The sequence below is a fragment of the Rhipicephalus microplus genome, chromosome 8 (assembly GCF_043290135.1).
Source record: "Rhipicephalus microplus isolate Deutch F79 chromosome 8, USDA_Rmic, whole genome shotgun sequence".
NCBI classification, from domain to species: Eukaryota; Metazoa; Arthropoda; class Arachnida; order Ixodida; family Ixodidae; genus Rhipicephalus; species Rhipicephalus microplus.
Genome location: NC_134707.1, coordinates 19743439 through 19760308, shown reverse-complemented (window position 1 = coordinate 19760308; position 16870 = coordinate 19743439). Strand labels below are relative to the sequence as shown.

The 16870-nt window shown below is 47.3% G+C and overlaps 2 protein-coding genes across 2 annotated transcripts; both read right to left on the bottom strand.

Annotated features, from left to right (window-relative positions):
- Window positions 1-373: 373 nt before the first annotated feature.
- LOC142769388 (uncharacterized) lies at window positions 374-7908 on the bottom strand. Its single transcript, XM_075872604.1, has 4 exons — window positions 7876-7908; window positions 5263-5577; window positions 2918-3197; window positions 374-861 (listed from the first exon to the last, which is right to left on the bottom strand). Exons 1-4 carry the CDS (start codon window positions 7906-7908, stop codon window positions 374-376), a joined length of 1116 nt encoding a protein of 371 aa, XP_075728719.1.
- Window positions 7909-13427: 5519 nt separating this feature from the next.
- Window positions 13428-15864, bottom strand: LOC142768408 (uncharacterized). Its single transcript, XM_075870378.1, has 2 exons — window positions 14522-15864; window positions 13428-13665 (listed from the first exon to the last, which is right to left on the bottom strand). Exons 1-2 carry the CDS (start codon window positions 15734-15736, stop codon window positions 13597-13599), a joined length of 1284 nt encoding a protein of 427 aa, XP_075726493.1. The 5' UTR covers window positions 15737-15864; the 3' UTR covers window positions 13428-13596.
- Window positions 15865-16870: the final 1006 nt, after the last annotated feature.

Below are 16870 nucleotides of genomic sequence, written 5' to 3'. Positions count from 1 at the left end.
GTCCGTCCCGCAATTAAATTAACTCTTGATAAAAACATTCAACCAGCAGATTCAGAGAGACAGATTCTTTCGCAAAGGTAAAGGTCGCTTGCTGTTCTCAAATCACCGGAAGTTTGCTACGGCTATTCGTCACTCGACTCATTTGTAACTAAGCAACAGACAGCTTTGCGAAACCTCTTCGTAGTCTAACCCCTGGGCGAAATATTTCGCGGGAGTGTTTACAGAAGTTTCGCACACCGTCTGCAGCAGCGGCAGCTAAGGGTCCCTAACCCGATCCTCCTGTAAGTAGAGACCTCTTCCGTTGTTATGGAAGTCAGACATGACATTCAGATACATGCGGTAGCAACATGTTCTCTGGCACGTTTTTTTTTTGTCAGTCGAGCGGCAGCTCTTCGTATTCCAGCTTGGTCGAGTTCTTTGTGCGACGCTGTTTGGCATCCGTGACGTTGTCGCCTTCACTGCCGTGGTCCTGGTCCGCCTTTTGTTCTTGCTTGGCGTCGCGGTTCTCACTGGTGGTTTCGCAGTGGCCGGGTGACAACTGCTCCGGCCGGCGCGAATGCGGGCAGCTGAGCAGGCTGCGCTCCGTTTGCAGTACAAACTGCTGTTGTTGCTGTCGTTGCTGTCGCTGTTGCTGTTGGCGCCCTTGCTGCCGCGATGTCTTTGGCTGACGATGCTGCTCACCTTGCTCACATTGCCCTGTATCCCACCCTTCCTGGCACTGGCGATGTTCGTCTCGCCACTGCGAGGGCTGCGCATGAACCGGTGGGTTGGTGCCCGGAGCTTCCAGGGTCTCTCCGATAGTGAAGAGGGAGGACAGGGCGTTGTATTCATCGGTGTAGCTCTCGGTGACTGGCGAACCACCTGTACCGTAGCGTTACGCAAAGTCAACATGTATTTTTACAAAGCAACGCAAAGTGCATTGTGGGAACAACAGAGACACCGCAGATCGCGTGTGTAATTATTGGCCCGCTGAAAAGACGCTAGTTTCCACCAACTTATGCTTGTCCCCAGGAAATAGAGAATACTTATATCAATCATTCTGCATAGCATAAACTTCTATTTATGATACTTTAGTACTAGGGATCCCTTTTGTACAGATCATTTGCTGGGACTGGTATGACTGTAAAAAGCAAGATGCCACTCTAACGCAAACATCAGCTTGCAGCATGCTGCAGAATCATGCACGCATGCTGCTGTGCTCGCTGTAGCATCCTTGTAATGACTAAACACGCACGCCACGTCTGTGGAAGCCATGTTCTCGCAATTATACGTTCCATCAACGGCGAACGAAGACCGATAAAGCCAACCGTCATCGCAAAGCAGTTAGGCCTCGCAAAGCAAGTTAGGCCTCGCAAGCAGTTAGGCCTCGCAAGCAGTTAGGCCTCGCAAGCAGTTAGGCCTCGCAAGCAGTTAGGCCTCGCAACGCGCACTCGTTGCCACTCTAGCTTCTACAACATCCTGTCATGCTTATGGCTAGAGATCCGCTTTTTAAACTTCGGTCACGTATTATGTCTTTAAACGGTGCCCACAGTTTTCATTCCACAATCTGAGGTGACCAGTAGCTCGACCTGTGTACAGAGCCCCGCCCCGTCTGCGGCTTCCCTCACCACAAACCCTGTCATTTATTTCCGCTCCACGCGTTTCACGTCACTGCCATAATTTTTAACGCATCCAATTGCGGAGTTTTAGGCTGTCTTACAGCCGCAGTACTGTATCATTGTTCATATTCTGTTCACTCACTTTAATAACGTACCATTGCTTTTCGCTGATCAACGATCATGGCGCTCTTTGGCCATGACATGGCCCTTGCGCTAATAAACACCACATATCATCATCATCATCATCATCACTCCTGACAACTCTCCGATAGGCTCGGGAGACATTCAAATTTAGACTGCACCACACGGCTCTGCAGGCGCAGTCATAAATGTGCCACAAAGCTTCCTTTACACACCGCAATAAACAATCATTAAAAAAACGGACGACGGTGGTTCTAAAACTTTCTGGCATGCATCTATTGCATGCAAACTGTTCCTTCAGGTCATTTCCTTTGCAGTGCTTTACAGTTTTACGGAAAACCGTACGAACATTCGGAAGGGGTGACTAACGGTCACGGAACACAACACAACCGACTCGTTAGTTACAAGCACGCGCACGCACCTATGATCGCCATAGTGATAGGGTGATAATCGACGCATAAAAACTTCACTTCATATCATTCAGACCTCTTCACCATATTGCTGCATTCCTATAGATGGAAATGCATGCAATGTTTTTTTTTTTTGTTGCATACATTTTTCCCACGTTTTTTCCCGATAAGAACTTCCTATGGTACGAACATTTTTGGCGACCCCGCGAGATTTCAATCACTGAAGTTTTAGTGTATTATGCATTGGGAACATGGAGGTCTACTAATAAGAAGTTAAACTTGCTTCAACAAGCCGACAGCAGATACCACGTCACCCTTCAAATATGGTCAGTAGGGAACCAGTATTGATAAACAAATCATTGTTGGCTTTTTCAAAAGGCGTCTGTACTTTTCATGTGAAATACTCGGGCATTTCGTATAGCACGACATCTCTTGAGAAATCACTGCGGCGGTGGCTGCATCCGTGCCATAGTTTTATTATCACGACCTTTCGCCATGAACTCTTACAGCTGATATTTCAGGTCACGGCCATAATTTTGTCACTTCTAAATTTTAATGTTTTTACACCCCCGTTAGCGCGAGGAATTTTAAGACCCTTGTACAGCCACCTACCTTAATCACGATTCGCATAACTTGTATCATGACCTGACGCTCTTTGGCCATCAAATGGCTTTTGTACCTTAAAACACCCCACACACATCATCATCATCTATGTGTGGGCTATAAGCTGCAGAGAGTCGACGTTGAAATAATTGTTTCGAAACTCACAATAAAGGTACTGCAGCAGGTCTTGCTGGAAATCTTCAAAGTCGGGGATATCGTTCTCGTTGACGTTCCAGGGCATGATCAGCTGAAGGGAAGACAAGGCGTTACACCCCACGTCCACGTCAATGGCATCGTCCGTGTAGAACGACAGGGGAGCTGGTGGCGCTCGACGGGCTCCGTGCTGGGAGCGTTCATTGTGTTGAAGGGACGGCCTCCCCGGCCGTGGAGGTGACATGCCGGGTGGCCTCTTTCTCGGCTCCGTTTCATTCCAGAGTGCCTCTGCCTGTACAAGCCATAGAGTCACAGTGTAACTGGTCGAGTATTCTATGTATGTGCACTACTCGTACTCACTTTAGCCACGACATCACTTTTCTGAACAAGACGACTGCTCTCTGCGATTGCTCGTGACAATACCACGTCATGTTGCAGCACTAATGCCTGGTAAAAGGAATGTTGATCTGATATGTGTTTTTTAGGGGCGAAGCTCCTTAGGGCGTGGGCTGTGCGTCCCCTGTATGTAGCCACCTCTAGTTTAGTTCTTGCAGTGTTCACTAGATGGCGGTACCGTCCCCTGTATGTAGCCACCTCTAGTTTAGTTCTTGCAGTGTTCACTAGATGGCGGTACCGTCTCCTGTATGTAGCCACCTCTCGTTTAGTTCTTGTAGTGTTTACTAGATGGTGGTACTTGTAGCTGATGATGAAAAGATGCAAGATGTTATAAACTAGAAAGCGGTACTTGTAGTTGATGAAAGACGCGAGATCTTATAAAATAGGAATGATGTCACATATGGCGCGTGTCATTGGTTGAAGGCAATCGTTCGATTTAGTGCGGCGACGTACGCTAGGGAGAGCGATGTAATAAAATCGAGTGGGCAAAATGTACAGAGGATTCATGGTTTACCAGGTTTACCTCCAGAGCTTCGCCCACTCATCATCATTCACTTCGTGGATATGGCGGCACTTTTTTTTTTAAGTACATGGCTCTGATGTCCATCACGCTGGCATGGCAAGAAGTGTAGACAATGGAAACAAAAGTATGTGGATCACTTAGCCTTGAATTTTCTCGCTTCAATTGTCTTGTGCAGCACGTGATCATCTGGTGCTCTGAAATGTATACGACGCAGGGAAGTACGAGACTCCTGAACCTATCTTGTGGGTTTGTTGTCCTTTTCAGGAAATGCCGACGTAAAAAAACAAAGATGAGTCCATGCTCTCACAAGACAGTAATGAATGTAAGCGCACGCCCAGTCTTCCTAATCGTCAAAAACGCTATGGTACTGACCATATAGTGAGAAAAGTGTACTTTCCGCTTCTGGTTGTTTAGGAACTTCAAGTAACAATTACACAGCACAGGCAAAAGGCAAGGTACTAACACTACTTGTCATACCAGCGCTGAACTTCAGCTGTCTGATTTCTATTCACAATCGATGTTTTGAGAACAAGGAAGTTTATCACCTGGCTCGTAATAGAAGCATTACCTGCAAATTTTGGCCGTGCATGTTAAACAGGGTAAAAGAAAATAACGTTGCTACCGTCCTCGCCGACTAAACACTATAGGAAGACTTAATACGTTTCAGCCTTAGAAACCACTTTTCAAGGAAGGTGCACGTTTCACTGCTCATTAAATAATGTTATCAGTCTTTTTACACGCAAACAGTCGAAGGCATGGTAGTTGCATACACTGCATTGGCTCAAAATTGGTATATTGGCTCAAATTGGCCTAATTTCGGACACTTCAAAATTGCACTGCAACGGTTACACTAGAATGCCTAGAATATTCCTTGTCAGAACAGCCCACGGAAGTAAAGGCCTACGGAAATTCGTATCTCGTACTGGTGCACATGCTCCGACATTACAGTTCACTGGATTTTTACTTCGCGCTCTTATCTAAATAAGACCGCGGAAGCCGGCATCAAACCTTAACGCAGTTCATTACTCGAAAGAAACAGATCCTCTAGATATTCAACTTTCAAGGCTGCTGCGTGAAAGAACAGAGCCGATAATTTTTTACAAAAATTACCTCGTTCCGCACAGCAATACCTAGGGCGATTGTCCAGTCACCTGGGAGCGCAATAGAAGAATGAATAGAAAAGGCTCGTGTTGTGTGGTTTTCGCATTCGTCTGTTCTGTATCGTGCGCCACAGTTCACTGAAACATGATGTTTTACCAGCTAGCACATCTTCCTATAATTTTCGCTGTTGTACGAATCCGTTCCTAGCTTCCGTAATTACAGCGCAAGAGGAGACCGCAGGAAAGAAGGCACACAAGACGCAGTGTTCCGTTTACGCCTTTTGTGACTCCTATGTGGCATCGTCCTGGCTACTAGGGATACCGGAGAAACTGCGCACCTTCCCACGCTCTCTATTCACCGCCATTTGCAGCTGCACGTTCTCGTCTTGCAGCGTGAGCACGTCGTTCTTGAGATTGCGAAGCTGGACCATCGCCTTGGCCACGTGCTGCATCGAGCTGCGTAGGTTCCCGTGCCGAGCCAGTAACTGTTCGAGCCGCTTTCCAGCACTGCCGGCGTGGCCACGCACAGCCTGCTGACGACACGATGAAGCCTTTTCGGCACCAGCGACAGAGTCCCCCGGAGGACGTCGATTAGGCTTATCTCCCGATCCCCCCGATTCTCCGTTGCCAGAGTCACCGTTGCCCGCTGAGTTCTGTGATTCAATAGGGGAAAATAGTATTACCAGACACCCACTAAATTACTTGCTTTGACGTTATACAGACGCAATTTGGTTGAAGCACACCGCAGAGGATTCTGGCTCGACCATTTGGACGTCGATTAGGCTTATCTCCCGATCCCCCCCGATTCTCCGTTGCCAGAGTCACCGTTGCCCGCTGAGTTCTGTGATTCAATAGGGGAAAATAGTATTAACAGACACCAAATAAATGACTTGCTTTGACGTTATAGAGACGCAATTTGGTTGAAGCACACCGCAGAGGATTCTGGCTCGACCATTTGTTGAGCCTTGAAGGTTTATCAAGCGCCAAAATTGACAGTAAGCGTCGACACGAGTGATACAAAAAACAATAACTTGATGACCCCATTTAATGCGACGTTTCATGATGACGTCACCACATGACATTGTCGCTTAAGCAATGGTGTTCCTATCGTGAATTAGGTCCAATACCAGGTGAGGCAAATACACTGCTATGCCGCCGATTGGGGAGGCCTTACAAAAACATTTTATGTTTAGAAGAATATCGGCGGGAAGCATGGGACAACCGATAGATTTACTTGGAAGAAGAAAAAGGTTGCTTTCTCTAACGAGCCATTTTAGTAGGTTTTATGAGGGACGGAGGGATTTTTTAATCATGCAGAATTTTTCATAGGGGCCCTCAAACGCTTCAAAACATCGGTGCCGACTCCACAACTCGTATGGGCGCTAGCCTGACCGACTGCGAGCGGAAATGACGCCGGAGGGTTGCCGCCATATGATTAAATAAATATAACGTTAAACGTGATCGTGGCATTGCATCAAAATTGGGATTACCATTGGATTTATTTTTTCATTACCATGATTTCGCCCTCAATTCGACTTTTCCAGCTTGGAAAACTGCAAAGCTCGTCAAAGAATGCGCTGAATGCCATGTGCTGGCGAAAACACGCCCGCGACGATCCGGGTGCCGTTATGCGAAAAGAAACTTTAAAAAAAACGTAATAGCGTTTATATATATACGTCATTACAAAAAGAAAAATCAGTAATGTGACAAAACATTATAGAAGCGTTCGCGAGCTGGCTTGTTTCGCACGTGCCGTTCCCTCTTCAATTACCACATTCTTTGTTATCATCGCAATGACGCCCTTAATACGCTGGACCTAACAGGCAATATGTCATGCAAGCTTCCTGTACGGTAGGGCTTTCAGTTCATTTGATTGGGCAGTCTTCCGACGTCAGAGGGCGAGGGAAACACGGTAAGGTGAGCCCGTGAAAATCGAGTTGAGGGTAAGCATCGATTACATTGTATTTTGATATCTCTACGCCGAATGACTCTGCACTGCGTGGCCCCATCACTGATGTTCTTACGGCACTTATCTCTTAAGCCGTCAGTGTAAGCAACTAGCTAGGAAAACATGCAAAACTATGAAGTATAGCGAATAGTGTTAGAGGGCCCCTTTAACGTGTGCATTCGAATGTGAGAACATTGGCGTTTTTTGTATTTGATTACCAACCAAATGGGCTCACCGTGGCTTGTTGTCAAACGTACGACCTCCCACTAAGCAGCTCCGTAACTTAATTGCAATGGATGTGGATTGTATAAGGGTTAGAAAGGTCTAACGCTTGGATTTGCACTAGCTTATTCATTGAGATATTGAGGCCGCTCAAGCGTAATGTTGCAAGTGGCATCTAGCGAGGGAAGAGGACTTCATCCCGCATTTTGAGGACGTACGATGGTCCGACTACCAGACCAATTTCCGCCATTTACCGATGGCTCAAAAAGCAGCCGCCATTATACGGCCAACAATATACTTTACATTGTGGAGCAGTACTTCTGCTATCGACATCAAGCAACTCAGTGCGATGTGAAGCGTTGGCGCTGAGGTAGCCTATACCTCTTCAAGAATGTACTTAACAATGATCTTTCTTATTCGCCGACTGTCTCGCAACCATTCTACAAAGAGGCACGGAGATGGAATGATGTATGTCGAGTTTAACGGCCCAAAACCACCATATGACTATGAGAGACGCCGCAGTAGAGGGCTCCGGGAATTTGGACCACCTGGGGTTCTTCAACGTGCACCCAAATCTGAGAACACGGGCCTACAACATTTCCGCCTCCATCGCAAATGCAGCCGCCGCAGCCGGGATTTGATCCCGCGACCTGCAGGTCAGCAGCCGAGTACCTTAGGCACTAGACCACCACGGCGGGGCAAGGCACGGAGATAGAATAGCACACTAGACAGGCAGAGCTGGTACCGGCAAAGCAGTGACGAAGGCCACATAGAAGCTTACCTTGAAACGCCTTGGCTTGTTCCGGCGCTCCATTGGACCAGGATGAGATCAAACCACCGCAGACGCAGAACGTCGGGGTGCACGGCAGCCCCGTAGCACGTTCTGATCTCGCGACTCGCGTCTTCTTCTTCTTCACTTCTTCTCATGGCTCTTACCTAATGCAGGGTATTGGCCCAGTGTTATGTGAATATTTTTAGTGCTTCCATGAAATACTTCTCGTATAATTGGGAATGTACAACAGCGTAATTACCAAATATTAGCCTTGAAATATTTGAAAGGGATGAATACTTCTGCTGCATCTTTTTTTAGTCTCACTAATAAATTCCTCTATAGCGTAGTAAACAACCCTGTGGCTGTAGCCCAGAGTAGAAGTGCCAAAAGAAACAACTGATTTGGATATTTCCAGACCCAAGTTTTGAAAAGGCGGGGCTATGAATTTTCTCCTCGATGACGTGTACCAGCGACAAGGTAGAAAGTGATGACTAATTGTTTCCTCTTCCTTTGAAAAGAGACACAGAGGAGACAGTGCTCGACTTGCTCTATGCAGGTAAAGGTTGAGGGAAGTAACACTCAGTGTGGTTATAGCCACTTCAATTATTATGCACCGCGATAACTTACTGTACCAGGAAAATAATAGGCGCTTGTATTCTGGAGAAGCTATATCAAGACAGGATCTGATACGCCTTTTTTTTTAAATGTTAGCGTGTGGAATCTTGCAAATGTAATGCATGCTGTCTATGGGAAAACCCGAATGATTCGAACCAAAAGCACCGCCTTTGCTGAAGAATCAGCGCTTTCGTTTATAAACAAGCTTTCGGTCCTGGTACCCAGATTAAGTGGAGAAATTGAAGGTGCGCGGGAACTAGTATTCCGAAAAGCGTTTCGCCAGATGCGGGGAGAGAACACAGAGATAATGAGTCGGTGATAATTCCTACTACTGTAATTGAGCTGGTTAACTTTTCGGGAGCTAATATTCCTTCTCTTCATTCACCGTACCCCAGCGCCATCCGCTTGCTTGCTTGTTCTTCAGGTAAGTGGTTGGTTGGATCCTAGAGAAGTGGCTCAGCCCACCATGAGGTATTGTTCATGAATTGAGGGGCAGTGAGATCTAGTTCTTCATGCTCTCTTGCATGCTTGCTCCTACATTCCTTGCTCCTACCTACTACGGTGGATTGGCCGTACCAACGGTGGTTTCGTAACAGTCAAAATTTCGCAGTGGAGCTGTTCTGGACGAGGTTGGCTGTGTGTCGCTGGTAGAAAATTATCATCGTCATGAAGCAGCATGCGCGAAATCACCGCCTATGCAGTCTGTGCAGATAGTTTTCAAAAGAAAGAATCACCGGCCCCTAATAGATATATGTTGTATACAACAGCAAGGGATGGGAAGGAACAGGGAGTGAGCGAAAGCCTAGTCAAGGAAGAGCCAAATCTATTGTGACAAAGCCGTGCACAACATTGTGCAATCGGCGGTATGCGATTTTTTTTCTACAGCGAAGCTTTTTGAGCAGCCGTAAAGGCTTTGGCATGTAAAGCAAGCTATATGATCATGTAAGCGTATGTGCCACAGAAATCGGGCGAATCCTCGTGCTTACCGCTCGTCCACTGCGAGGTGAAGCCGGAATGTGGGAAGACCCTGAAGTGATGGAAACGATACGCAGACTAGGGCATACCCGTACGTCTACGCGATGTTACAACACTCGGTTTCCGTGCGAGCTTGCGTTTCTGGAGTTCGCACATCCATGTCTTAAACAGTCTTTACTCGTAGCTTACCTACAGCCTCTATGCACTGAGAGGCAGCCCTGAAACAACCTATCACACTAAACTAACCCCCGCATTCACAAACGCTCCTCGACTCGATTTCCACCCTTCACTTGACATAGTTGAGCACTGCGCCACCGCTCGGCTGAAAATGACGCTGCGCCACTCAACAGTCGCAGCAGATTATCGCTTATATGCAGCGACTTGCGGTGCCTAGAGACGGCGCTTCCACCGGCTTTCACAAGGGAAGGAGAAGCGTTGAGTGAAGGGACGTTCTGGAATACGGGGGTAAAGCTAAGACAATAATTATTAAGAGCTCAAGACAGCTAGTAGATCTGCATCATAAGTTCTTGTTATTTTTAAAGGCAACATTATTGACAACTAACGGAGAAGAAACCAAGGAAAGCACAGGGACGGCCATTTGGTGCAATTAAATGTAAACGTGCAGAAACTAATGAAGACGAAAAAGTTACTGGCCACTGGCAAGGCCCAAACCTGCATACTTAAAATAACGTGCCCCATGCTCTAACAAATGAGCTACCGTGCCTGTCATCCCCCTGTCAATTTTATAGGTATATATGTGCATTCTGAACCTGGCAATATTCGCCAGAACTATTCGTAGCCATGACGACAATTTTTAAACGTTATTTTTGCTGCCCGCAGTCATGAAGGACGGTAAGAACAAGTAGAGCACGAGTGTAAAGGAATGACAGTGGCGTGACAACACTTTCAACAGCCCATGCAGTAGCACACGCTGTCACGTGGTTAGCGATAATGATATCACTTAGGTAGGCCTTGAGGGTGTCCACCGATTACCTATACGGAAATGACGCACCGCATGAACGGAGCCTTGCCTTTTGCGGCCGTTGGGAAACATGCCCACGCGCTGCCTCCCGGTTAGTGAAGCAGTCGCGCTGCGCTCCGCCTGCGGCGTTTGATGGGCTGCACGAAGTAGTCCGCGCTAGTCACGCTCCTCGGAGATGTTTCCTTCGTATTGTTAACTTTGTACAACAACGAGAACTGTTGGGGTGAACACGATAGCGCGTGGTTGACGGCACCATCAGCACCGCGTCACAGCTATCGTTGGAAACATTGGACGTGCGCGACATGTGTGCTCCGGTACACTCTTTCCACCGCGCGCTCCACGTCATGGATACGCTCGTTCATCGTTAGGTGAGTTATTTACTGCTGAGTTGACGCATCCAACCTATTAAGTTACTTCTTTCTTTGCAGTGCTATTTATAAATAGTAGAAATGTAAACTTTGGTACATACTCATTGTTGCATTAACGCACCAATTTTAATCTATATGGACCTTAAAACGCAGGACGTGCCAGCTTAGCCGATAAAAATATGGCTAGCAGGTGGCGAACTAAGGTCTGCATGACGTGGTGCTTGCGGTGGAAAGAGTGTATCCCATATAGCATATGCGGCGCATGTGCTATGCTTCCAACGATGGTTGCTGTGCGGCGCTATCAGGGCTGTTGGCCACGCGCTAGCATGTTCACTGTAACAGTGCTAACCACTGTACCTATGTACAGAATACAATTTTCTTGGAACAACGAGCTAGGCAACTGGTGAAAAATGCGTGGTTTTCCGCTGCTGTGAAATGAGCTGCCTCAGCAGAGGCTAAACGCCACCAACGCCAGAATTCAGAGGTGCGTGCCATCGAAGCGGAAGCATTTTGCGCACGTTAACGCGAGTGCAAACGCCTAAAAAGCTACACTCAGAATTTGCATCGGGCAGTAGCGTGATTATGGGTCAGTTTTTACTGCGCGTGATGATGTCTTCGCTCGTACAAGCTGTCTATCGCCTGTTGTGCCAAAGTTGTATTTGTCTACCGAAATCAAAATAATTAGGGAGTTTTAGAATACCGTTTGCAAGCCCTGCGGGTGTTGCGGGCGTAGCAGGCGCCATATAAGCTTTAGAATAGCGTTTCCCTGCTGCTAACCGCCACGCACGATCACAGCGACACCGTAGCCTTGAAACCAGCGCTTACGGGCCACATGCGGGCCGCCATTACGCACGCAATTTCGTGTTTTTTGCGTGCGGTCCGCGAACGCGAACGCTGACTCGCGTTGCGACGCATGCGCTGTGGCAGCGACCCCACCGCAAGGTCTCGCGGTGCACTACTCTAAACCTCCCTATTTTCTCCTCTATACGCAAAACCTGCTTGTGCCTATGCGCCACAGGTATTGGGCAAGTCATACAACTCACAACTGGTCCACTAAAAATGAAAAAAGGCTCACAGGAAACGATATTTTTAAAAAGACGTCATCAATATTTCACGACGACTATGAAACGTATAGGACTAATCAAGCGATAAACAGAGAAAACGCACGTTTAAGCTTCCCTAATTCAGCGTTGGCAAGAATTGCGTCGGTGGCGTTTTTCCTCTCGTTTTTATTGTGATAGCAATTATACTGTCGGCTGGATTTTGCCGCCGGCATCGGCGTCGACATCGACTCCAACGCTCTCTTCTATTGTGTATATGCCACAACGTTGTCCGCTAAGTTACAGACTGAGCTGTTTTTACACATGACCTTGATTATGTTGGATTGGAGTATCTAACCGCCCATGACATATAACAATATCATCAAACATTACTAACAGGCAAGGAGAAAGTTTACACTCTCCCTCAAAAAGGGAACTGAGTGCAAGTGGTCACAGTTCGCAATTACAAACACAGTCTTATTACTCCGAGGCAAAGACTAAAGAATTTTTTGACCTAAAATATGTGAAGGCCAATTTGAAGGCATGCAAAAAAAAATATGCACGCTAGATAATGTGCTCTGTGGCTGTGCGTCGCTTGGCCCAGGCATTTCCCGCGAATAGTCTGCAGGGATGATCAAGTAGCGAATCCATAACCACCACCCCCCCCCCAGTCCTGCCTGTTCAGTACTCCCATGACAGGCCCAGGAGGCTTGATCTCTAGTTCACGACGTGGGGTTAGCGAGAGAAGTGCAACACCCTGTGCATAATGAAAAGTTATTCCCATCAATCCATCTATCGTACCCACGATCACACTTAAAGACAAATATGTAGGGATGCCACGGGAGAAACCATTCGCGCCACGTGCGTGTCACGACCTTCAGCACTTATTTTTTTTTCAATGTACTGTTGATTTAGAGGGTATGGCTGGCAAGTACGCGGGCACGTCGTGCCATCACTTGGTCGCCACGGCAAATCTGCATGTCAAGACGCTCGAATCAGCCAATTACCGTAAGCTTTGGGCTTATGACGTCATATTTTGTTTTGGTGGCGTCATTTGTCGAAGAGAGAATGAGCGATTCCTAGCTGAGTTTAAGGGATTGATTGTAAGCAGCAGGCCACTGTGATCAAATTATTCCTGGCTCAAATTCTCTCAGGAGCCTCGACTACCAATCGGCAGCCTTTTTTGTACGTTCTAAAAAGTTGCAGGGGCCTCTTTATTAAAACAGACACTAGCAACGACAATAATTTCGGTACTTTACCGACAAACATATGTGCACTAACACTGACGTTTTGCAAATCCTGGCTGCGGCGGCTGCATTTCTGATGGAGGCGGAAATGTCGTAGGCCCGTGTACTCAGATTTGGGTGCACGTTAAAGAACCCCAGGTGGTCGAAATTTCCGGAGCCCTCCACTACGCCGTCTCTCATAATCATATGGTGGTTTTGGGACGTTAAACCCCACAAATCAATCAATCAATCAATCAACTGACGTTTTGCATAATTGTCAAAACTCTAACGCGCCATCACGCCGCCAACAAATTGTCAGTGTGGCCTGCTGAATTACCCGAGAAAGAAATCTTGACTTATTGGCAAAGGTGTAAAAATTTTATTCCCAATCTCGTACAAGAAGCCAGGACTGCCATAAAAAATTGCGACTGCTAGCAGCCGTTGTTGGATGCAGCAATCCTGAGTTGAAAAGCACTTGTGCGAACTTGCTCTTGAATAGAAGGTGCGTTGTCAGACAAGCTTTTTTACTCTACTGGTGGGCTTTTGCAGCACCTCAACGGTTCGCTCTTCTGCGCGTCCAGGGCACGTTCCAACTGAAAAGAAGGTAATTTCAAACACTGTGTTCCTCTCGTCAAGGATGTAACAGACACGTTATGTCGTAGTGATACTGCATCAATATTAAAAGCAGGGGCAAGAAAGCGGTTGTTTCAGAAGACGAAGTGGTCCGAGTAGGCTCTGAGTGGAGGTTTGTGTTGTTGTCTGTTTCACTTGTGAAAAGTCTTCGTAGTCTGTGTTTGCCAACAAGTAACAATGCATTTTTTGCTTAGGAATTCGAACAAGTCAGAAACTTGAGAACATAAAGGTTCAAGGGGCAGAAGAATTTTAATATACTAAGAGTCACTGCAATGAACGCTCCCACAAGTGGTCCTGGCTTTGTCAATGGGCAGCAATGTTGAAGCGATTGCTGCGGTTATTGTCTTAAAATCACGGCAACTTTCCTACGTTTGACTCCAGCAGCACTCATTTAAGAATACTTCATTTTTGTTTTAGTTGCATCCACCTTATTAGTTCTATAATTATATACTGAAGCAAGAATAGGGTGTTTCTTTGACGGCCAATATGGGATCGTCACAAGTAAGAAGATTCAATTACGGTAGCGGACTTTCTTAATAGTTTAGTTTTTTTTTTTTTTGCAACGCTCACGTAGTTCTTTGCATTCCTATCGCACTATGTGGATCAAAAAATTCATAAGTGATGGATCTGGGCTCGATCCCACGCTTTGACCAATGGACTCTGCATCTTCAAGGCTATTCAGCTTTGAAGAACGCACATCGGTGAAAGAAGGAAGATGTGCGTTCATAGTTTCTTTGATCGCGTTTTCCTGTCTCAGTTTTATTTTTACGATATATACGTATCTTAAGGGCAAACAACAAGCTTGACAAAACTCACTTGCTTCACGGCCGCCTTAAACCGTTCCAAGTCGCGGGCACCCATTCGCTGCTTAAAGTCATCTCTGGTGTCCATCTGCTCCCTCACCGTGGCCAGTATATCCTGAGCTTCGTCCAGGGCTTCTCTGGCCAGTTCTTGTTCTCGAGCCCTTCCGCGGCTACGGCAGGTGCCGACGCTTCGCCTCGACGTCGGCCCAGGACCAGGTCCCTGCATGGGTTCGATTTCGTTGCGAGGCACAGGAGATGCACTGCGGTCCCTCGGAGGAGGTGAAAGTGACATGCCTCGACGGCTTCGAGACGTCGGCGCTCCGCAACTCGATCTTCGTGTAGCCGTGCTCCGCCTGGGCATGCCTCTGACACTGACGTTGTACTGCGTGGGAGAACCATTGTTTGGAGGACACCGTTCCACGTCAATATCGACGTGTCCTGGCACGTTGTCGTAAGGTGCGGCGTAAGGCGGATTGCCAGCTGCAGGCCTCGTAAAAGTCTTTCCATCGAATGGACCATAAGGAGAATAGCCGGTCGCAGATGGGGCGGCGACGTCATGGGGTGTTCCGGGAAATCGGTTGTAGGCACCGGAAATACGGACGGAGTTTGCGAAAGCCCTCCCGTAACTGGTGGGTGGCAAGGCACCGTGTCTGTACTGCGACGAGGCGGTGTTATTGTCGCGATACGGTGGATAGCCATAAGCGCCACGCGTGGAAGATGCGTAGGATCCGTACTGTGACGCTCCGCCAGCAATGGTCCACGGCGCCGCAGAGCTGTAGCGCCGAGAAGTAGAGGGCATGGCACCACCCAAAGGTTGCGGCACGGTGCCTTTGAACCCGGCCATATTGTAGCCCATGGAAGATGTGCGAGGAACGAATTCCCGTGCCGCTGAAGAAGGTCCGGAAGCATTGGTGATCGGTGAAGTAGCGTTGCCATCGGGTACTGGCTCCAGGCTCACAAACGTAATCGGCACGGAACCTCCGCCTGGTTGGTTCAGTAGTCCACACTGTTGCAGCATATTCGCAATCTGGGTACCTGCCAGAGCCCTTGTGTTGGCCCCAGACACAGGCGTGGTGGTGAAGCCACCGCCTGGCATTGGAGTTAGGTTGAGAGCCGCTACGGACACTGCTCTTACAGTGCGCGACTGAGTCTGGTCGGAACCTGGCACCATCATGGGTCTCTGTGCTTGAGAGGTTAATTTGCCGCCGCTCTTTGAGTAGTAGGTCATGGTTTCAACGAACGTGCATGCCGACCTACCACGGCTGCTTCTCACACTCCGCGGAGATTCGGCGTACAATGGCAGTATCCCCAATTTTTCTCTGGGCTCTTGCTTGTTTGCTTGTTCCTATATGCTTTGGCTCGTACCCACTATGGAGGATTGGCCATTTGACCAGTGGATATTGTAATGGAAAAAATGAGTTGCTAAATTTCGAAGATGAAAAAGAATTATTCAGTCATCTAGGGAATATGAGAGTGGATAATCATAAGGTGACTTACGAATAAAGTAGGTAAATAACTTATTATTGAAAGGAATTAGTCGACGGTAATTCCAAAGTACTACAATTGCATCAGGTAAAAAAGAAAGAAAAACGAAGTTTACCAAGCAAACCTTCTTGTGTCTCTGAGAAATTCACAAACTACTACGCAGACGCTTTTGTTGCGGTGACCCAGAGAGGAAGCCCCAAGGAAAAGGAAATTTTTTTTAACTAAGGGTAATGTTTCATTTTCTGGACATAGTTTCTAAATGTTTCTTCCGATGGCTTGTGAAACGTCGGCGAGTGATAAAAAATTGATCGATCTTTTCTGGCTGTAGGCAGTGAGAGCAAAGGGGAGGTGGCACCTCACCGCACCTGCGAAAGGGCGTAGCCCACTACACTGTTTTGCTTGATCATCCAGGGAAGTGCTATGATTCATGTGGTAGTCGAAATATAAATAACATGGCGTGATTTCCCGTTTCGTAAGTAGAAAACATTATATAAGATAAAGTTTAACGCAGAGTTTAGTGGTACGCCTTCGAGCGACCGACAAATTTTTTTTCATAAAAATACCTCGAGTTGTACGTTTGAAGAAGGGAAGACACGTTCACCTTGCTTATGGTTTGTTAACTCGTACTTCTTCCTTTCGACAATATCAGAATGACGTTTACCTATCTCGGTTGCGTAATTTAAAACAATCTAAAACACTCATTGGGTAACTACTGCAAGCACACTTGCATGGCGCCCCGCCGCGTTGATCTAGTGGCTAAGGCACTCTGCTGCTGACCAGCAGGTCGCGGGTTCGTATCCCGGCTGCGGTGGCTGCATTTCCGATGGAGGCGGAAATGTTGTAGGCCCATGTGCTCAGAGTTGGGTGCACGTTAAAG